At 39.8% G+C, this 23,901-nt stretch overlaps 1 protein-coding gene across 3 annotated transcripts in view; it reads left to right on the forward strand.

Annotated features, from left to right (window-relative positions):
- The window catches only part of ralgps2 (Ral GEF with PH domain and SH3 binding motif 2), a 63,455-nt gene that overhangs the window by 12,800 nt on the left and 26,754 nt on the right, over positions 1–23,901 (forward strand). For 2 of the 3 annotated variants that reach the window (XM_042005908.1, XM_042005911.1), the window contains exons 2-9: positions 7,216–7,331; positions 9,222–9,352; positions 9,507–9,614; positions 10,418–10,468; positions 17,903–17,986; positions 20,661–20,750; positions 20,846–20,938; positions 22,697–22,823. In XM_042005908.1, the coding sequence (XP_041861842.1) occupies positions 9,287–9,352; positions 9,507–9,614; positions 10,418–10,468; positions 17,903–17,986; positions 20,661–20,750; positions 20,846–20,938; positions 22,697–22,823 (619 nt within the window). In that variant the 5' untranslated portion in view covers positions 7,216–7,331; positions 9,222–9,286. The remainder of the gene's footprint in view (positions 1–7,215; positions 7,332–9,221; positions 9,353–9,506; positions 9,615–10,417; positions 10,469–17,902; positions 17,987–20,660; positions 20,751–20,845; positions 20,939–22,696; positions 22,824–23,901) is intronic. The other variant, XM_042005910.1, reaches the window with a different exon arrangement.

The raw sequence follows: 23,901 nt of genomic DNA on the forward strand, positions 1-23,901 counted from the left end.
TACCTAAACCCCAGGTATCGTATTGGACAGAAACAAACGAAATGGGAACGTCCCTAGTTTTTGTAGTGAAATGTAGATCCCTCTGTTCTTACTCAGTAAGTAGAATTTTTTGCAATATATCTTTCTTATAGTATCACAATATGTGGTATTGTTGCTCTTGTTGTATTGCTAGATTCTTGCCAATACTCACCCTAAGATTCACCAGTTAGAAGCTGTTAAAGGTTTAATCGCAGCCTTTTCAGTGAGTGGCAGAGAGAACAAGGAGAAGCACAAGGCAGCTGACGAGAATGTAAATGTCAGCGAGACAGGAATAATGAAGCCATTTTGTAGTCTTTTACATAATGATGTGCATTGAAAATCTAAATCTGTAAATATACATATGACTAAAGTGGAAAAGCATCCAACTGCTCATCAATGCAGAAAAAAGGAGCACATCACAAAATAGAGTATAGAATATTAGTAAGTTAATTTTAGCCATTTGACAGCTAATTTGATTTAACAGAGCCTCTCTTTTAGGTGTGTTGTGTCTCTTTGCAGCTGTAATTGAATAATATTTGTGCGAAGTAGCTGGTGAAGTTGGACTCTCTTGAGAATACCATCTGGTGAGTGCAGCTTCGCTCACATTTATTTAGTTTTTTCACTTCTTCAGTTAACAAAAATTTGTCACTGAACATTTTCTCTTTAACATTGCTATGGTTTCTCCAGTACCTCTCGACATGCACTTTTAAATTTAGCCTAAAGGCATGCTGCCTGTTCTCCATGAGATGATTTAACTACTGTGGGCTAAACTTGTGCCAGTCCTCGGAGGCTCATAGAGGAAGACATAGAGATCATATCAGTTTCCTCTAAACATTACTACTCTGACTGACTGCTCTGTTGCCCTGTATTGTTAGCCTGCCCTTTCCTTGTTAATAGTCCGTGCAGGGAATGACCACAAACAACAGTGTTGCTGCCAGCATCACACTTCCCCTGCTTCCTCTTTCCCCCCTCCTTTCCATTTCCCTCACCACTCGTCTGTCACCATACTCAGGTCGCTTGGGCCTCAGCAGTAGAGTTGAACTTGGGCTGGCCTGCCCGCCTGCCTGCTCCCATTTGGGCCACAAATCAGGGTGAAGCCAGCACACACAGGCACAGACGTACACACAAACTGTAGACCAGTGCACTTCCAACACGTGACAGCCTGCTTCTCCGAGGCTATGCCACATGCCACTACTCCCAAGTTTGGCACCAAAGCCTCTTCGGTTCATTTGATGGATAAGCAGATATTGTTGTTGTAACCAGTTGGACCTTGTTCTAACTCCTGTTGGCTGTATTTTTAGTACTTTGCATTAATTTCAAAGGCTGCTTCTTGCTGTAGATTAAATCAGGGCTACAAGTGTTAACTTGGTCTGAGGCAGTTCTACATACCAAGTGTGTCTGTGTTGCTGTGAAGTGTACTAAAAGAAAAGATAGAGACAGGAACAAGTCAATCAGTCTATCTGAAAGATGGGAGACACGGGAATTATCATCCCGTATAAATTGAAGTGAAAGATGGGAAAGGGCAAGGGAATGAGTATATCTAAAAAAAAATAAATATATAATAATGCGCTGCTACAGCACAGATTTAGAACCAGTGATATTTCACATACAGGATTCCTTTTCAAACAAAGTTCAGGTATATTGGTGTACTTTTAATTATGTGACTACTTTGCTTCATGGTGTTTGTATTTTGATCCAGATTTTGTCAAGCACATAAGTGTTTTAAATTTTTTTTAACCTAAACTGATGACCAACAGATTAGGAACTGAGAAATACAATGTTCATACCAACTACTGAATACATCAAATGGACAGCACACACTCACACGCAAACATGTCCTATGTACTTCTCACAATTTAAAAAAAAAAAAACAACAACAAAAAAAACATACTTTTACTGATTGTCAACATCCTCTTGCCGATAAAAACAAATGTGACCAATCAATGTTTGTCTGCAAAAGAACAGACAACTCACTGACATCTGCAGTCCAGTCAAAAAAAGTGAAGGAGCCTATATCAGAAAGTCATGTTTACTAAAACCTCTAGTCAACCTGCAGGTTACAATGTAATGTCATCCTTTCATATTTTCGTAGTTTTCCGGCTCGTTTCCTGTAAGCTACAGTCATGCAGCTTGATGTGCAACAATCTTGCAGAAGGAGATGAAAAATCTGTGATTTTGTTGACAGCTCTCGTGCAATGCAGCCTTCCGATTTCAGGAAATTTCTGTGCCTTGATGAGTGACTTACCTGCAACACCAACATGTACCCAACCTCATACAACCTCAGCCCCCTCATACTTGGCTCTCCTCTTCTCTGATGCCTTCTCCATCTGTTCCCTCCAGACTACTGCCAGTTTCAGCAGCACCTGTATCATGTCTTAAGTGAGGTTGCTGTGATGGTCTCTGGAAATCTGAGGTGTCTCTGAAGGTCAACTTTCATTTGCAAGTTGTTGACAGGAATCCACGACCAGCTTTTTACATTGATGGAGCTTCTCTCCATTTACTTACCAAGATCCCTGTGGGGATAACCTCAGCAATCACACTGACACCTGGTTTTGCTGCCATCTATAGCTCAGAATCAGAATAAGTGCTTATTTATCTTTAAACACAACTTTTACACAGCTGACGTTCTTGTAGCTTTTTACAGCTTATTAGCATCTGTGACATTAAAATCAGAACCACACTTGGAGACAAGATGCTAGTGTGGGTCTGATATTAATATTGCAAGGTTATATAGATAACACAACTTTTACACCCGTGCTTGAGTTGCATCTCGTTTTCACGTGTTGCTGATTTAAATAAGAATCAGGTGCATTTCACCACTAAAGATGTGCAGCTAGCTGACAGACCTTCTGACAGTGTTTACTTGGAGTATGTGTGAAAATGAAAAACAACAAAAAACAAATAATTTACATTTTCTGTTGTTACAGTATTGTGCTATATCAAACTCATTCACAGCATGAGATGAGCAGCTGCATCTGTACTTTTGACTTACCGAATTCATTTCTTATGCAGTTGTATATGTGTGTAGTATTCCCTACTCCCAGTCACAGTTTAGACAGACTGTGAGTTTAGTGAGAAATGCTGCATTTTGCTCATGATGTAAACGGACCTCAGTATAAAGAAAGTGGTGAGCTCCTAGATGGTACAGCACTTTTGGCTCACTGAGATGATGAATAAAGTCTTTGTGTTGTCAGGTGTTTAATTGGTTTTCTAAACATCTTTTTGCTATAAAAGGATAGGGGACCATTAAACTATTTGTTTGTGTACTTGTATGATTTATTAGATGCTCTGTATTTACCCTTATCAGCATGCAATTTAGGGCAAACCTTTGGATCACTTTAAAATATAAAGCTATCCCGTCTGTGAAAATTAAGGCAAAAACTGCTGTTAAAAGTTTTAGATCCAGATGATCTTGTTTATGTTTGAGTTGTGTTGGTTTGGCTGTCAGAGTTCCCTCTCTGCACATATGCTTGTGAAAACATTTCCTCTTCTCTAGCCCAGCTTGTCCAAACTACACGGAGCTGCTGCTATCCCCTGGTTGACCTTCAGAAGGGATCTGAACATCAGCGGCATGTTAAGTATTGGTGTGAAGAGGCTGTTGGTCATGCTCCCTCGACAATGTGCACATGCAGATACACACAACTGTCTCTCCGCAGGCAATGCCACCAACCCCAGCTCGAACAGCTAACCTGCTGAGTGAAATCAGTATATATCGAACCGCTGTGACACACAGCTCTTACTGTGTGTACATGCAGGTTATTAGAGACTGGGTGTGAGATCAGCCCAACCCTTCTTTGTTCCAGATCAATAGCCTTTCCCCCTGGAAGCTTAATGAGAGCCCAGGGAAAGTGAGAATCTCAATCCAGTTTTTGATGGTATTGCATTACTGGAACACCACAAACTAACTCTCTGGTTATTAACAAATCTCACAAAAGATGGAGCTAGATTTAAAAATAACACCTCTCATTGTAGTTTTGTGCAGATGCAGGATGCTAAATGAGTTTTGTTTTTTGTTTTTCCTTTTTTCCTTAATTCATTTATATGTTTGTTCCAAAATGTCTTCTTTTCACAAGGCATGAGGCCTATTACCATACTGTATAGTGGAAAGATAATTTGCCTGGAAGACAGATTTGACTTTAACTGAGTGAATGAACTGTGTGTGCTAAAGAGAAGAACATGAGGACATAGCCTAATGGGCTGTCACATCCCTCAACGCTCAGCTCAACACACTGACCCACTTTGACTCCCTGACTTTGGTGCATTTGCGGCATGCTTTTCAAATGCATCAAGCTTCCTCTGTCAAGCATAACTGAAAGCACGCTCATTATACTGTGACACAGTAAAGAAGTAAAAGAAGCACATTCTGTTGAAATGACTACATGCACACTTTTCAGAAAGAAGAGATCTGAGTCTTGCTGCGATGTGGGGGCACATTCAGACGGAGGCTTGCAGAGCTGTTAGGTTTTCAGTGTAGTGCTGCAGGCTGTGACTGGCAGAGTTGTCAAAACTGGCCTGTTGGTGCTGAATGCTAAATAAGTCTCATGTTATGATCTTTTATTTACAGTCAAGCAGCTAGAAATATGTCCTAATCAAACAGTTCAAGCAAGATAAGCACAAATTAAGAACATACCAATGCAGTTTTTTTTAGTCATCTTGTCCAGCATCATGACACATGAAAGATGGCCTGGCTGCCTGACTGAACAACATTGCTTTGCCAATGGGGGCTTAATGGAGGGTATAAGGCTCCCCTTGATACTTGACTGATTTGGATTTTTCTAAGTTACAGTTAATGCTGAACCTGATAAGGGGGAAACAAGAGAAGAAGAGAGTGGGGAAAGGCAGACGGATACAAAATGCAAGCGCAACAACAGTACAATCAACACAGAAAAAAACAGCTGCTACACCTGTAGAGAAACTCAGTAGCATCTGTAAGAAAACATAACAACCACCAGGAACACCTAAAAAAATTGAATAACAACTGGACAAAGCACCAGCAGTAAGACTGTGAAAACATAAATGTGGCTATTGGTATTAAGCCCGCACAACAACACAGTAAGGGATGCATCATGTTTATGTGTGGGCCTGTGATTGCGTGCACCTACTGTTGGGTTGAAAATAAAGTAGCAAATAAATATATATGGAAATACGCCTTGAGCGTTGTGGTGCACATTGTCTGTTAAAGCCAGTTTATGTGATGTTTCTGTTGTACTGGACCATCTGGAAAGCAGGCCGACAGTTTTGTTATGACTACCATATATTAATAAATTATTAAAATGGCGTGTTAATCTTGGAGCAAAACAGTTCCATGAAAAAAAAGGCTGCTGTTGCATGCTTTTTGTTTGTTTTGTTTGTTTTTTTCAAATGGAAAGACTTATTGAAAAGGATTAACACTGTAGGATTCAGATGTTATTTCCTTTACTTTTGAACATAATAAATTACTTAAATGATTGATTGATAGTTGACTAATTTAAAAAAGATGAAATTGTCATTGCAGCTTAAACTACTTTTATTCTCCCAACGCTGCTACAAACTGTCATAAGCACTCAAATAAAATAAAAAAAAATACGATCTTTACGAATATTTAACAGGCTTCCATTTGTGGACAATTATTTCTGCTGTAAAATGAGGTTAAGGTGAAGAATTTAAGGACAGACAAAGAAGTGTAAGGAGGACAGATTACATGCCAGTTGGAGGTGGTGAAGACCTGCTTTCAGGGCCACTAGAGACTGGAATGCAAAGGGCCTGTGCAGCATGGTTAGTGTGTTGCATACACAAATATGCTGGTATGTGCATACCGACTCACAGAAACGCTCGCTTATACACATTGTGCCTCTCAGTGACAAGGCCTGATAGGCAGTTAGTGCCTTTTGTGTGTGTGCACGCGTGCTTGTGTGGGTGTGTGTATGTGTATGTGTGAACTGCAGTATGTGCTTGTTAAAAGCTAGTCTGGGGACGTGAATAGAGGAAGGGAGAGATGGTTGATCCAGAGCTGCCTGTTTCACAGCACCTGCCATGCAATGTAATGAGTCACTTTTAGTGTAACGACACATCCCCTCCTACAAGCTCCAACATGAGTTGTTCTACTTTCTGTCACTCTTCCTCTATTATTCTCAGCTTCCTACTCTAATCCCCTTCATGTCCTCTTGAAGTCTTATCCTTGTCTTATTCTCCAAAACACTGCCAGCTTTCTTGTTATTCCCAGCTTTTCCCAAACACAAACTGATACCCTGTTGCTACATAGGTGTTATAAGAAAGGGACTCTTGGATGATTAGCGTGGGATAGTTTCAGCTGCATAAGGACGGCAATGACCCTGTTTTGGAAAAGGCATAGCTGGAGATGTATACTTTGTAAGGAACTGTAAAGTTAGATATGAGCTTGCGTGGAGTGTTGAGATAAAGACTGGCACACAACTGAAGTGATTGAGAGTAGATTAGCAGAAACCAGATGCTTAACAAGGCACTAACAGGTTTCTTGTTATACACAGTGAGGATATGAACATGATCTCTGCTATATTTATATGTATAGACATGCAGTGTGATTTCTGAGCTGTGGACTTTGTTGTTTAAAGTAGTTAAAATTTCCACGGAGTGCCATTGTGTATTTATTTTTTTCCAGCAAAGACGCAATGTTGACTTTGGTTAGTGGAAATCTTTATCTTCTGTTTGTTATGCTTGTGAGCTTTGTACTCCTTTCCAGCATGATTACAAACTGGAGGAGACCTCAGCTGCAGCATGACGACTAAAGCCAACCTCAGTCTCCCAGCATGCACACTTTGCCTTCGGTTCATCACATCCACTGTTATCCTGCAGAGTAGTGAGACACCTACTGACTGATAAGAATCATGTCATGCCATGGAAGGATAGAAGCTCAGGGAGGATTTGCAATTAAAGAATGAAGCTGGCGGCAATTTCAAGAGTTGAAGTTGGGTGTTAATTATGAGCAAACTAAAATGAAAATAATTTAAATAAGCAACAACAAAACATATCTGTTCCTTTATATTTGACTTCACCGGCCTTCTGCTTCTTATTCTTGTCATTTTGTTGATCACTTATACGGATCAGATCAGCAATTGGAGTTTGATGTTTTACGTGTTTGTTACATATGGCTGCTTGGGTTTTCCTCATGGTCAGAATAATCACACTGCCTTCTTTTCTGTCTCTTCCTTCTCTGTTTCTTTTGTTTTCACTTTTACACAGGCAGCAGCAGCCAGCCTGGGAGAAAGACAGGACTCAATAGACGGAAAGAAAGAGGGAGAAAAACTGAACAATAGGCAACTTCACTTCTGGCACTATGCACATCTGACACGTATCTGGTGAGTATGGCCTTGTTTGTACAGGGATGTTCTTTGGAAGTGTGATGATGCTGTGTGCCTGCAGGGTGGTATGCTAATCGTATTTAATCACCTTGAGATATGGTTGCAGTTGGAAACAGCACAGTTACAGGTGCAAATGGGAATTTTTATGTTGCCTACAGTAGCTCAGGTTGAGGCTTACTCACTGAGTACAGGCTTAAATGTAATGGCTTAGTGGTAGTTTAGAAAAATAATAGCTTGAGTTGTGTGAGTATAGTTTTTCCATTTGCATAAAGAGGCTTCTACAAGGTACATTAATCACAGTAGCTGCTGGAATGATAAAAATATATTTATCTGTGATAATGAAAGTGATATTTTACATAATTTTCCAGATGCAACACTGACAAAAAATATAAGGCGTGATAGGTATTAAACCAGGAAGTAAGGTAATTACAGGTGTAGGATTTCATAAATAACTCAGAGTTGTAAACACAAGGCCGCTATTGCTTCCTGTACAATTATGCACTGCTGTCAAATAATATGAGGGAAGCTTAGATGATGCAGTGGTGTTTGGTATTAGTTATGCAGAATATAACATCAAAACGGCCCCTAATGGTTGTTAAAGCTCAGCCCGTTTAGGCACAAGCCAGCCAGAGCGACTGGCAGGCATACACACACACCCACACACATGCCGAAGCTAGCCTTCAGTCTTCATAGCAGCTCTTTTTTTCATTGCTGCCTCAAAGAGTGTTCTTGGCAAAGGATAATCTCAGAGGTGTTATCGTTCCTGAGCAGAGGAGAATATTTAAGTATATGGTTAATTCTCAATCACTTGCAATGTTTTCTGCTCAGACTCAATACCTTGTCCAGGTTAACATTTTCACCAACTAAAGATTTTTAACAATATGTCACTTCGTTCTCTGTTGTTTTTCAGATTGATTGATAAAAGGAAACTGTTAGTGAAAGGAAACAAATAAAACTCAGCAATTGTTGACATTTTATTGATTCTCTGATTTACAAAAAAAAAAAAAAAAAAAAAAAAAGAGAGAGAAATATTGCTTATTTCAGTCAGTCTTTGGAGTTTTTGTCAAGTATGCAGAGAATTTTCCAAGGTAAAGAAATCATTAAGGGTGAACTAGTTGAACCTTTGCTGACTGAAGATGGATTTGAGAAGGTTGTGATTAGTATACAAGGCAGTGCTCCATCAGCTGTATCTACAGACTGCTTGTCAATAAAGACCTCAGATGGTGCTGAGCAACAATCGGTCTCCAGCTTCCCTTCAATTATATTCAACTGAGAAATGATGAGCCTTTCCCCAACAGAATATAGTAGCTGTTGAAAATGGATGAAAATTCAACATATAAAGTGTTAGATTTTCTGGTTTGAAGTTTGGATTGGCAGAGAGATTTATCAGTGAGCTCATCAGTAAAACTGATCCTAAGAAGCACAATTTGCCCAATAATTCTCTACACTGGGCAGCATAGCCATTAGGAGCCAGTAGGCTTGGTAAGCTGTTTAATGCTGTGGAGCTAACAGAACAAACTCCCTCCACAGAGGATCTTTTCTTAATGCTCATGCTAAGCTCCTTCTGTCCTGTCCTTTTTCAAGTGTAGTAAAGACAGGCTGTGAAAGTGTGCCTCCATATGGCATCCACAGGCCTGCTGAGACATGAAGTGAACTTAACAGTGTCACAAATTTAACTATTGTTTGTTTTCTGGGGGGCAGAGTTAGCAGTCAAGCCCGTTGGATGTAATATTGAACTGAACCAGAGAATTTGCAGATCTACTTATTTCATCCAGTAGGTGGTGCTGCTGCTACAAGTTGAGGGATCACTTTTGCAGAGATAAAGTTAATAATGATAGGGATGTGGTGTAAAATTTACTCACTGTCATGCTTTTTGTGTGTGTTCAGAGGGCTGGGCAGGCATTGCTGCAGCTGAGGATGATGAGCGGTCTCCTGTGCTAGTGCTAGATGGTATGGGAATGATGGACCTCCCTAATGGCCAACCAAGCATCACTAACACGGCTGCAACTATCTCTGAGGTGAGGCTACACCTAGTTCTTACACTGACCCACTTTCATTATGTCCATGCTGTCCATGCTGCTCAGTTTGTTTCACTCTAATCACAGACAACATTATAGTGAATAAGTTCACTTAAACACTGCCATTAGTCCTAACTCTGTGTGTTTCTACTAGAAGAGCAGCAGCTCAGAATCTCTCAGCGATAAGGGATCTTCAGAGCTGAAGAAGAGTTTTGATGCTGTTGTGTTCGATGTGTTGAAGGTGACTCCTGAGGAGTATGCAGTAAGTCAAGTCCGTGCCTTCTGCATGTCAATCTGTCTCTTCTTCTCTCATTAACCTGTGTCTGTTTTAAAAGCAAAGTGTTCAGTACACACAAAAGTGAAGTGCTGACTTGAGACAGCGGGAGATGGAATGATAGGGGAGGAAATGGGGTCAGAGTTTGGATCAGTAATAATTGATGATGTCTGGCACTGCCAAGCAGGCACTAATAGAATGCTCAGCTGCCTCTGCAAAAACTTCCCACTGGGGGCTCTGAACAAACCCCAAAGTCATTTTCTTGTTTGACTATGTTCAATTTCATGCCGCCACTTTCCCCATGAATAAAATATTTTCCAAATTTATGGAATCTGATTAAAATTCTTTCTTTATTCTCGTTCTCCCCAATTCAACCACAAGAGGGCACTGTGTATCTTATTTTCCTTTAAACTTCTGTCACTAGTATATGAAGGCTTTTAAGAGTGCTACCAGTTCTTGACTGTGATGGGTTGTCAGAAATACACTGCTTCATTAAAAATAGCATCCATGTAGTTTAATTAAATTAAGTTTGTTTGTAGCATATATTTAAAGCTGTGACAGTTGACTTAGCCACAGTGTTTGGAACAGATTGGATGGATTAGAACAGTGATTCCCAACCCTTGTTCTCAAGGCACACTATCCTGCAGGTCTTGGATGTCTACCTGCTATTTACTAGGATTGACTCCAGCTTCCCCTCAATCCCTGAATTAGACTAAGCTGTATAAAAAATAGATGGATTGATTCGTTATGAGCAAAACAAGTGTAACAAGGTGTTGTTTGGTCTCCCTCAGGGCCAGATCACACTCATGGATGCTCCTGTGTTTAAAGCCATCCAGCCAGAGGTGAGTCACCATTTGAGTTTTGCATGGTTGACAGCATAACGTGGAATCCTTATTGAGTGTGAAAAAGCAAATGGACCCATTAAGTTCACCACTGCTGCCTACAATGTTATACATTTTTTTTTTGTTTGCTTGTTTTTTTACTACCAAGAGAAATTAGTGGAATAAAACAGTTAAATCCAATGTTGTCCAATATTGAAAATCTGCTCTATCTTCATTTAAACCTGGAAATAGTACACTAAGAAGATGTAGATGCTTTGCCAGACGACAAAGGAAGAATAAATATTTAAGATTCTGCTCCGTTTCATCATCAGCAATCAAATCTCAGTAAACTTGTGGCTTTGGCCATGTTGTCTCATTTTCTGCAAAAAAGCCCAATTTCCTTGAGCTGTATAATTTAAGATGACATTCAGTTGAATTTGGCTGACTCATTAAAGTGAATGAACTTTACCGTTCTTGTTTTTCTGATGGCTTTGCATCAGACTTTCAATTGGAAAAAGGTGCACAAGAAGTCACAAGAATGTCAAAAGTCGCACAGTTTTTCTGTGCAACAAGGGCTTTTCTTGGCATCTAAAAGTGGTTTGATCAGGCATTTCTAAGGAAGTACTGCATGACATTAAAAGCACAATAGTAATTTCACCATCATCAGATTAAACATCAGGCCTTTAGGTAGAGGGAAAAAAGCTTCATCACCCCAGTCGGCATAAATAATGCCAAAGGAAGGCTGTCTGGTAGTCTTAAAAGACAAGTAACGTGCCTCAATCATTTCTCATGAGGTCAAACACTGACCTAGGACATACCAGCTTTTCACATCCACTTGGGGATAAAGAAAATGCATGATTTACTGACTTTTACTTACTTGCAGCTGTAAAACAAGGGTGTATATGAAGTGAGGAGACAGGAGAGAGAACATTAATGCTTGTTATCAAATCAGTGGTGAGCCATGATGCTGGTTACATTGTAAACTGAGGCTGTCTTGCCACTCTTCACTCTGAAATGGACACATGGACTGAATCAACCATGGAAAACTGGAACTCTGATCCTCAGAGACATGGTTTGCACCTTTGTAGAGAAGGATTTATACTGCAGCAGGATAATGAACCCAAACGCTCAGAAGAGCAAGAGGTGTTGTCTGTCATATAGCCTTCCTTCCACGGTCGTCTGACTTCAACCCCACTTAACATTTATGGGGCTCTGAGACAGATGAGCATTCCTGACATCACAAAACACTCCTTGGGATGTTCAGCTCATGCTGAGAAACATGGGTTATCGGGTTTAAATAAACTTGAACCAATTCCAGCTTAAGTGCAGTGAGCATTAAAACAAAAGAATGCAGATGAATATGTGAAATTTGTTTAAAAAATGTTTTCACTCAAACCCTTTATGAGATAACAGTTGTAAAAATCTTAAACAGATTTGAAATGGTGTCTTGATTAGTTTCTACACAGAGGTACATAGTACAGTTAGAAAAATAGAAGAATATCTACGTCTTGTCTGCTTTTGTCATCTGTTGTGTTCGCCTGGTGAGAGCTGCTGCAATGTCATCTTTGGGTTGTCGAGGCCTCTCCTGACAGCAGGCATGGGTAACCTGTGTTTAGGTTGGCCACTGTGGTTTTATAAAAGCAGCATGAAGACCACAGTTCAGTGTGATGCGGTGCGGCCTTAATCCTGTTTTTGCATATGTACAATGCCAAGAGGACACGCTTCTCTCACTGCAATTCCAGTTTTCACTCATTGTCACACTGCAGCTTGTCCTTTCGAAAACTTGCTAATTGATTGAGTTGAAGGATTGGAAAAGCAAGAGATGCATAGGCTGAAGCTTTTTCTTGGGGGGGAGGTAGTATATCACTACAACTTAATGCTGGTAGAGTTTCCACGGCTGTCTGTCTTCCTTGCCCTCATAGATGCATAATGGGAAAAGCAGATGTGTGTTTGTATGCCTGTTGTTCCACTCAGAATAGGAAAATATTAAATAACTTGATTCCTCCTGTTGTGTAATCATGTTTTGACTGACATCCAGCCCATTTTTGCCCTCCAACTCTTTTGATTGCTTTGTTGCAATAATGAAATCAACATGAACTCATGGTGGATAGTACGTGACTCACTGAGGTCTGACAGGCAGCTTTTTGGCAGAGTTCTGGTTTACAAGCATGTTTATGTGAAACAAATATTTTTATTTTTTTTTTGTTGTGTAAAATGAGATAGTGGAAAAAGGCAAAGATTATTTCCATGATGCAATATGATGTAACTCTCATTTTGTTTAATAGATTTGAGGGAGTCCAACCATCAGTTTGGAGGTGAATGTCCAGATTTTTTAATGGAGTGTTTCAAGTTATTAATTTAATTATTTACATTGTAACAAAAATATTTGGGTGGATCAAAAATGCTTATTACTGCAGACTACTTTCAGGAAGAATTAAAATAAAACAAACAAACAACAACAAAAAAAAACAAGCTTTTTATCACGGTAAAATGCATCAATGTGAGTTCTTTACAGTTTGAGCTAATTTATTTTATCTTTTCTTCCAAACATGCAGTCATTGCCAAATGGAGTGAACTTGGTATAACTGAAATAATCATAAACTATAACTCGGCCTGCTGGTGCTTGTGTTTCAGATCTTTTTATTTTTCCTTTCTCAGTCTCCATAAACACATCATTACTACCTCAATAAACGGTGTGAGACTGTGCAAGAAACGGAGTAAAATGCAAAGACTGAGAAACAATTTTTTTTCTCAACTTGCGTATTTGACACATAATCTGATGTTATAGCTTGTGCTAGCAAAATTGCTCCACACAATATTTCAGTACAACAAAGGAAGTTATGAGCTCAGATTTTCCAATACTGAGCAGATGTACAGAGAAGAGCCCGAAAAACACGGCCAAACCCTGTGAATGAGGAAGAGAAGATGACCTGTCACGACAGCAGTAAACAAATTTATGTAAATTGTGAGTAGATGCACCACAAACTGTTTTGGGATAAAGTTTGTCCCAACCCCTCTGGTCCATACAGACAGCCAGATGAATTAATGTGGAAAAATGACAGGCCAGTGCTTTTTCTGTTTTTTCCTTTTTTCTTTTCTTCTTTTTTATGAGCTAAGAAAGGGATTTGAGTGATTTAGTTAGAAAAGATCAGAGCTGTAACACAGGAGACAAACACAAAACCTAAACACACCTGATTTTTATAACAGAAGAGTGACATCTCAGAGGCAGTTGCCACACACGACTGGGACTGAGCTCTGTGGAAAAAGCTGTTTTTCAAGACTGAGCAAAACGTTGTCAAGAGTTTTATGCTCAGGCTGAAGGGCAGGAATAATCAATGGAAACACCAGAAGATACATATTTTTTTTGTTGGTAGAATAATCTATACTGCAGAGCAGACCGATGTTTAATCTACAACCCCCAGATGAGTCGCTGTTATGTTCCTTGGCTGTTGGTTTGTAAAATGAAATGCCATTAAAATGTCTTAGTAGATCACAGAGAGGGGGGCGAGGAATGGATGCAAGCAGCTTAAGGGAAATCTCTTCCTTTCATCCAAATTTACAAAGCAGGGAGTTCAGGTGTGTTGGAGCATGGGCACGGTTTATTGGGAGTGTGTTTGCTTGGCTGCTTATGATACCTTAGAATTAGCTGTTAAATAATATGAAATGTGTTAAATGAAAGCAGAGCAAAGTGTGGAGGAATTGTGATGAAACAAAAGAACTTTTCCTACCTTTTTTCCTTCTCTGCTTTTTCAATCTAGTAATCAGATATGCAGCTGATGATCTGCAGCTGGATGTTTATGAAATAGTGGCTAAGAGACAGGGGGTAGAGGGCTGCCTTTTGTTTTTAACACACAGTCATGACAACAGCCAAGTGAGTGATTAAGTGGTTTTGGCTGGCAAAGCTCCGCTTCAGTTCTCAGGAAACTGCAGTCGTCTTGCATTTTACATACTCTGAAAAGTATGTTGGGTCCTGAAGTGCGTGAGCACCCAGAGCGGACCTCAGAACATGTTAAAGGTCACATGTAAGCCAAGGAGATGCTGGTGAGTTGTAGATGAAGGCAGCTGACGTTTCGTTTTCCTGAGCTTATTTGTTTCTTGAAGTTACATACAGCAACCTGTAGATCCCTCACAGACTGCACACATTTCCTAATGCGTGGATTGGACAGTAATAGCTACGCAACATTCATAAGATGCAAACCCTCCTCCTCTGCAGCCTGTCAACATGATGGTCAGGAAACATTCATCACGAACACCAATGAAAATAATGCTTTGGCCGTAGAGTCAAAAAACACAGTGACAAGTTTTCCATAGTCAGAACTGATTTATTCCACCACCATTACTGGATTTTCCTCATTATATTTAATGCTTCCTTTTAAGTGCATCACCTTTTGTAAGTGTGCTAATATCACCTTATATACATGTGTGCCTTGGCTTCACTGAACATGAAGTACATGCAGTAAAAAGCACATAAATGTGTGTATTCATGGAAAAGTAATTCTTTCCATTGTTTTCAAGGGAATGGTAATGGTGGCTGCTGCTTGCTTCAGACCTGTCTTAAGACCAAATGTATTTTTTATGGGTCTTTATTTTCTCTGTTCTCATGTGTTCTGTGTGTATGTTGATCCAGATTTGCAGCAGGCAGGCTAATCTGTAGCTCTGTGACTACATACATTTGGTTTAATTTTACTCTGGTTCTTCAGTGCTGCTGTATCCTAAAGCACTTATCAGCAATCAGACATGATTTTCCATCTCAGGCCTTCCTGTCATCCTCCTTTCTCTGCAATATACTCTTGTTTCGGTAAAAAAAATTTTTTTCCCCGTCTTAGGCTCACTCCTTCCCCTGGTCATCTTCTTTTTTTTTTCCATCCTTTCATCTTTATCAGTGCTTCCTGTCTTGGCATACAGCCTATAAATTATGTTCCCTGGGATCCCAGTGCAGTTTTCCATTAACAGCGTAGACAGAAAACAAAGGGAATTCATGTGGTATCTCACATGAGCTCACCGTATTTTGTGGCATATCTGCAGCTGGTTATTTTACTTGTATCTCTGTGTTGCTTGTGTATATGATGTACCTGTAAATTGCAGTATTTACTTTGTTTCAAACAATAGCAGATTGAAAAGATGTTAATTCTTAGGCAAAGATTCCAGATGTTTTTAGATGCTTTTTTTTCCCAGTCAGTGTTTGTTGTTTGGATGCTTAAGAATTTTTCTATCTCATTAGTTTTCATTTATAGGTAATTGTGGCTTGCAGGTCACTTAAAATGCACAGGCAAAAGTGGCCCCCGTTTTCTTTGACAGCTTTTATATTAATTATCCTTCCCCAAGAGCATGGGTAGCCGGCTTCTCTGTGCCCCACAGGGCCATACTGCAATGACAAGCCTTCTTTTCTTCTTCTTTTTTTTTTTTAGCATCCTTTTAGTGCAGCTTTTAAAAGCTTTTCCGTACCAGAACAACCTTGTCAAAGTCTTTCCCTAAACACTCAGCTATAGTCAAAGTTATTTATTTATTTATTAATTTGCCCAAACCTTTATGAAAAAGCCATAAAGGCAAAACCTAGAAAAGAAAATTTAACACTAAAAGCTCTAGAAAAGCTTTTGATCTGTTTCTTGCTTTTTAAGTACACTAGATGATTAGATTTTATAATAACACACCAAATGGGGAAAACTAAAAATTAAGCTCGTATTATTTTGACTTGCAGCCTAAGTGGATGGCTGGGAAATATTAGAAGACATGTCCCGGTGGTCCAGTGTTGAAAGTTGATTTTAGGTTGTTGACATGTTGTGGTCTAGGTGGAAGAAGGACGTGTGAGTTTTTCTGTGAGCTTCTTCCTGGGCGTCGGCCCACCTGGGTGGCAAAGTGGATGTCTGAGCAATGAAGGACACATATGCACCAACCTCCCACAAAATAAGGAACGTCCTTGTTTTAGGAATCATCACCAAAGTTACCCAAAAGGGAAAGAAGAATGATTGACATGAAGTCCGGATGAACGGAAGCACTTATTTAAAAAGGACAGATGTTAAATAATTAGTGGTGAAATGGGTTAAAGTGTCCTCCACTCTGGTTCAGTTTTGACTAAACACGTGTAAGGCTTCACACAGGCTAGTAAACCTTGTGGGAAGATACATTTTGGTTTTCCAGTGTTTCGTTTTATAGTCTCCTTTATCCCTGCTCCACTGAACTCTTTCTTTTTTTGTATCCTCATCCTTTCTCAGGAAACAGACTCAAGGCATCACCTCGCCCATGCATGAAGGTCTGCTTTTAACATCTGTATTTGATATGTTGCTTCTTTGTCCCCCTCCTTCGCCTCAGAGACTCACCATTGAATGAACACAACCTTTCCTTGCAAAAAGACATGGAGCTGAGGGCAGTTATATGGAGGCTTCCAAATGGTCACACTGCCTCAAAGGGGTTGCAGAGTAGAAGAGCCTGATTCAGCTGTTCAGATTGCAGCTCAAGACAGCCGGGCTGGCAGGGTTCAGGAGGAGGGCCTGCACAACATTTTTCCTACTGTTATGTCAGTGTTCCTGGCCTCTGGACAGCCTGCGGGGGCCAAAAGAGGGACTGGGTTCCCCCTGGCAATGTCTGTGTGGTCTCCGTCTTTACCCCATTGCTAAGGACAGCAGCTGAAGTCCAGCCCGATGCTCACAATGAAACAACTGTTTGTGTCTGTGGTGTTGTAATTTTCAACTTCGCTATCTTCCTTTTAATGAAGTTTTCTGAGATTGGTGTCTGTGCTGCTGCTGCTTGCACAGCTGTTACTACTTTGTAGGAGCAGCATTAATGCAGATAAGATTCAGTTACTAGATTTTAACACTCAGTTTATGACAATCATGATGTTAAAAACAGCACATGGCTTCTCAAATGTGATGATTTGGGGCTTTTTTTTGTCTCTTTTAAACACATCCCTGTGGTATTTGGTGACAAACTTGTAACATTTGATAGTTAGAAGATTAAAAAGGTTTAATTTCAGTGTGCTCTGACATTTTCATGCACCCACTGCATCCAAAACTTTGAATTTTTTTTACAGTTTTGACGTTTGCTTTTATATTTATTCTTTTCCCCTTTTGAAATATCTCATTAACATTGTGTTAACACCACCACAGTTGCCAGTTGTGCAGCTGGCATTTATTCCTCAGCTTACTGTGGATTTAACAAAGTCTCTGTCGGGGAACACTACTCGGCTCTGTACTGAAAATGAACGTGCTCCTGCATAACTTAACCAGTTTGTTTTTGCAGTCATTCATTAATCTGTCAGAGGCTTTGACTGGATCTAGTCTCCAACTTCTTTTTCTTTCTCCTCATCTGCTTTTCTCTCCAACCATATCCTCCTTTCCATTTCCTACAGAGTGACCTCCAGTTAGACTGCTAAATACATTAGTAAAATTCGGGTGTACACAAAATGCCCCGTGGTTCAGTGCATAATCTTAAGTTTTTTCCTTATTTTTATGTTTTCAGGAGCTGTCGAGCTGTGGCTGGAACAAGAAGGAAAAGCATAGCTCCGCTCCAAATGTTGTGGCCTTCACCCGCAGATTCAATCAGGTGAGACCGTTTTCACTAACAGCTCGTTACAAATAAAAAAAAAAGAAAAAACAAAAAGAGGAAAACTGCACCTCCTGTCTTCTTATGGATTTATGAGCCTTAGTCTTTGAGGTATGAAGAGATGACAGCTCTGCTTCCATCTTCCACCTTCCACTGCCAAATCATCACACCAGCACCCCCAGAGATGGTCGTTTTTGAAGCTGTGTTTTTCATGGCAGCTCTTAATGATCTCCGCGTCCCTGTCTTGCTCATGAAATTGTTAGATATATTATAAGTAACCCCCTAGGTAATGCATGTTTGAGAAAAGCCAGTTTAATGTCCTTAGTTCTTTGTTTCAGGCATTCATAAACTTTTTAACGTGCTTATGTAGGACTATATTATGCACTCTTTCAGTGCCCTGTGATGATATCAACAAGAAGTTGTGGGTAATGATTCAAGGGGCAGCCATGCCCTTTAATCTGCTTCCAGTGTTTCTGCCAACCTTCTCTGAGACCCATTTTACTGCCCTTCAATATGAATATGAGATAATCTAACAAGAATGTTGTTGCTGTGGAAACTTCTCCATGTAGCGCAGATCCCAAATAGTGATTCAAGAAGTTTTGCTGCACTCATTCAGCAACTGTGAGCCAAGGAAAATGAGCTGGATAAAAGGCCCCAGAAAGCCCCTCTGAATGAGCTCAAGCCTTATACGTGGGTTTGTTGCTGCCTTGCTTTAGGATCCAGTGAAGCAGAAAATAATTGACTGGTCTATTTAACACATAGTGATATGACATAGTTTTGGAACAACATTGCTTTTACCCAAGCATATTACAGAATAAATGCTATAATTTTAATATATATGTTCAATCTTTAGATTTGATCAACTATTAAATAAGTGTCAGCACATCAGGGATCAGATGCTGACATCAGTTTATAGTGCAGATCTAAATTCCCATCTCTTCCTTCCTCCCCTCAGGTCATTAAACTGGTTGATGCGCAGCTTGTGTTGTAATTTATCCTGTTCTGTTAATTTATGGTTATTGAATCACTGGGAACTTGTAGCTCCATCTGGAGGCTTCAGTACGCTCATAAACACTGACACAAAGACATCATCCTACTGTACGGTGGGGGGGAGGAAGATGGCCCCCTCTCTGAATAGGCTTCTCATTCAGGGACACATACACATTGGTGAATGTATCTACTGTATGAGGAGCACTTTGTGAAAGATCTCATCTCTGTGCAGTTTTGGATACTAAGGTAGTATAAGGCACATACTCTGTAATGAAGTGCATAGGTTCAGTAATTTTACAGAGATTCTTAGTCCAGGGTGACCTCAGATATCGAGTTGGACCTCAGAGGAAACTAAGAGAAGCTGAAACATGTTTCACCCCCTCACTAGAATTAAATGTTAGTTACTAGAAAGCCTCATCTACTGTTCAGTAGAGGCCGAAGGTAGTGTGATCTACTCCCTCACAGGTTTGTACTCTTAACTCAGAAGATTAAAGTAGAAGTCAATTAAAATCTGGGTCCACCATCTTTGCTTCTCCTCTCAGTTTTCATTATTGTCCTACTCTCTGCATTCAACTTCATGTGAAATGGTGAAGAATTAAAAACATATGTCTCTGTTTTCTGTGGATACACTGTCTCATGGATTGGACTTCGTTTGACGTGCCCATCCTGTTTATAAGAGACGACGGGGAGTGAGAGAAAGAGTAGCTGGATGAATTTTACCTCCTCACTCCCCAGTTCTTCACCTCTACCCAGAAACGAAAACAAGTATTGGGACAGTTTCCAGGAAAAAGCAGACAAAGACAGATAGGTTAGGCTTCACACATTAAGGATGTTGGAAAACATGTAGAAACTGATACAAACATGCAAATGGACTTTTACAAAGAGAACACATTACGGTCCATGACTTCAATGACTATTCATCTTTTAGTCAAAGTTTGTTATTAAAGGTGATGGAAAACGAGGGAGAGACGTGCAGATGAAGAGATCTAGAATGGGACACAGAGATGGTCCGACTGCATGTCTTATCAGAACACAATGTGCAGACAGCTGTGGGCTTTGAAAGCCCTTAGAGCCCTGGAGCATTGAATCTAACTTCCCTTCCCATTCCCTCCTCTCTTCCCTTACTCTTCTTTTTCCTTTCTTTCCATTCCCTCCATCCCAAGAGCTCAAACACTGATTGATTGATTCACTGACTTGTCTGAATGTGTATGTCTAACCAGAAACTCGTCCTGCCAGCGATCTCCCTAAAGAGACACATTTCCGACATCACTCACAGTCTGGCCAAGCCTTCTGAATACACACACGTGTATTCGATGTCTTCCTCCTCCTTTTTCTGTTGACATATTGAAGTTATAGTGCAAATCTACCAGCTACAATTAGGCAGATTATCAACTTAAGGTCTTGTTTTTCATCAAGTGCTAATTTCTGACTGACTAATGGAGCATTACTCCTAACAGTGTGCTTTGCACACTTAGAGCTGAAGTCAGTCATCCTTACTCTTCACTTTTTGGCTCTTGACTCAAAGTCTAGAGATCTGGAGATGCAGAACTCCTAATTCCTATTTTAACACACCTGGATTCCTCATTGTGCCTTGGATATTATGCTTGATTGTATCTTAAGTCTGTTTTTGGCAAGTGTGAGTTTCTCGTGCTGCTGTAATCCTTGCTTTTGCATGTTTTTCTAGACAAGTTTCTGGGTGGTACGAGAGATCCTTCATGCACAAACCCTGAAGATCAGAGCTGAGGTGCTGAGTCTGTACATTCGCACTGCCAAGGTACACGTCTAAGCTCAATACAGTTTTTTTCCATTTCCCATGAACGTTGGTTGTATAAACTAAATATATGCGTGATGCACTTAAACATTTCATAGAAACTGTGTGACATGAACAACCTCCATGCTGTCATGGCTGTGGTGTCAGGATTACAGAGTGCGCCCATCTTCAGGCTTACCAAAACATGGGCGGTAAGTATTCTTACACTGCTTTTCATGCAAATGTGTTATATTAGTAGAGTGCTATCATTAAGGCCCGAAAACACTGGACACACAACCAAAGGCTAATAAAGCCAACACAAGTGAGATAATACAGTGAATGACATAACTGAAGGAAAAATTTAGTACATTCACGACTTCCTAAATTCACACAATTTAATTACACGACAAGTGTGCACTATTTCTTGGCCATATTCTCTTTCTCACATTTGTCTTTAGTGCTTCAGTGTAAAACTCAGCAGCACCTGATACAGACATGATGCGTTCAGTTTGGGACCAGTGTCCATTTTACTAACAAGTGGATGACAACCAGTCTGTGTTCTCTCTGAAGACGTAGAGCTTACATAACGATGGTAGAAATGTCTTAGGGTTAGGTTAGACCTAGTGACTTTAATTGTAAGAACATTTATGTATGTGCTACAGTCATATTTAGAGCCTTTTTAGTATCAATCTTTTGTACAATTTAAAGAACAGTTAAGCAGTCGGAAAAGGAGAGCAGCAAAGCTAAAATGAGTTTAACAATAAGAAATATTGATCTACCCTGCATTATTATGAGCCTGATGAGAATCGAGGAGATCAGGAAAGAACAAAGATCAGACAAAATCTTGCCCCTCAGAGAGAAATGAATTTGGCATGAGATAGGAACCAGTGAAGAATTGAGAGCAGTCCCAGTTGGCGGATAAGCACCTGTTGTTAACATTGTTTTCACAGTGCTGTAATGCTTGAGGGGGTCATTTTAAAGCTGGTGCAGTAAATAACTGGTAAATGGTTACCACACAATATGCACGCTCGGACAGCCTGATGCTGATGGAGACAAACTGTACAGCAGCTATATGGAGTAAAAAACTAACAGCTATAAATTTAATGTGATTTTGCTGGCTTCTATATCCTAGCTCTGACTTAATAAAATATGAGCTCCTAATTCTCTTGTCCAAAAATGACTACTACACATCATCGCATTCATTTTTACAGAAGCATCAGTTAAATCTTCCCTCAGCATTTGCACAACATGCATCTAGACAGGAACACAAACTCCTTGTTTCTGTCTAAAAGCCTGAAGTGTGTGTGTGCCAAAATAATTCATGTTGGTGGAAATCACAGAAAACACAGATACTTAATTGTGCACAAAGAAACACAGGCAAAAAATTAAATTATTAAACTTATTTTTTCTTTAGAGAATATAAACAGGACGTCCCATTTGATGTTAAAAACAAGTTTAGAAGCACTGCTGTAAATACATTTTTCTCTGGATTTTTTTCATTTATGCATTACAAAATTCATACATACAAAGTTCATCGGTAATTTCTTAAAACACACATTTCCACAAAATATTATGTGTATACCGTTTGAATGGGACAACCTGCACTGTGTAGTTTAAATTCTGCTCCACAAAACAGCATATAACAAGAACAACTTTCACTGTAACTTGATTCAGAACTCGCGTCTATTAGTACCTGCCTCTCATAGCATTAGTGCTGCTCCTCTGGCTCATTTCACACATTTTATATTTGCTCTGCGACACACATGCATGCACACCATTTATTGGATTGCAATGGACACTGCACTAGCTGTAGATGAAATAAGGGAAGCAACATCAATTAGGTTTAATTGTAAAGCCGATTTTTTTTTTTTTTGTATTTCTGCTAACCCTGATGCATTGCTAGCCTGTTTCAGCTGCTTCATCCCCTCTTTCTGTTTCTCTCCATTTTACCTTCTTGGTTTCCCTCATAGTTACTAAGTCGGAAGGACAAAGCAACGTTTGATCGACTCGACTACCTGATGTCCAAAGAAGACAACTATAAGCGTCTAAGAGACTTCATTAGTAGTCAGAGCATGGTCTCTTGCATACCCTACTTAGGTAAGAAACACAAGCATATTTCACTCGAAGGCCACTACAGCATCTGATCTTTAAAGGCTGCATTGAGATGCCTTAAATGTGCTTCCTCAAAATCTATTGGCTGTTACAGGCTTATGGTTGATATAATATCAATCCTCTGGGTCAGACAAAACAAACTGCCTCAGCCTGTGTGCCTGGTATTGTTGCCTCATGGATTATTCAGTATGTTAGTCATATTTTATCTGTTGTTGTTCTTCCATTTCTCTGTCTTATTTTTTAATAAGCTGCTTGTTTCCAAAAGCTGTAGCTTTTGCCTCTTTTTACCTCATCAGTCATTGGTTTTTATTTAGCTTGGCTTCTACAAACTGAGAAGACGGAACGTTGAACATAAATTTGCTTCCATCTCAAAAATCCTCATAGTAGGAACAAACACATGAATCATTAGGATATGGAAAAAGTTCTTTCCTTAAATATTAAAACCTTTCGTTCTTTGGCTCTACAATATGACATCACACAGGAATCCCTCATAAGGAAAATGCTTGTGCCCATGTGTGTGGTTTTATTGCTGTACTGTTTGTTCTTGTTTTGATTTAAAGATGACTGAATCTTTTGCCATTAGTCTCCTCTCACAGCTAGTGCTATGTAATTCAAACACAGATACTTAATTGTGCACAAACAAACACAGCTAAAAACCTCAAAAAAGAGGGCTGAAGTCTCTTTTAGTTGTTATAGGAACTTTTAACTGCCTTTTTCCCCCCACTCTTCTCCGTCAGGGAAGACAAGTAATGACAGACTTTGGGACAAAAACAAAGCTCAGACTGTGAAATAGCATAAGTTTGCCAGCCTAAATGTATGTTCTGCTTGTTGGGACAGAGGGAAAGTCTTTCCATTTGGTAAGTGTTTTACGTGACAAGCAATGATGTGTGACTAGCAGCTCTATCTTGGTGGAGTTTCTTTTGTATTATCAACCTGTGACTGGGATGGTGTTTCCTTGGAAGATGACGAGTGTGCATGTCTTGGGAGTTGAGTAGAGCCGAGTTGACGGAAAAAGAGGGGGGAAATCACTACTCTCTTACTCTGAAACATTACCCTTAATCAT

This window comes from Melanotaenia boesemani, chromosome 14, assembly GCF_017639745.1.
Source record: "Melanotaenia boesemani isolate fMelBoe1 chromosome 14, fMelBoe1.pri, whole genome shotgun sequence".
Lineage (NCBI taxonomy): Eukaryota > Metazoa > Chordata > Actinopteri > Atheriniformes > Melanotaeniidae > Melanotaenia > Melanotaenia boesemani.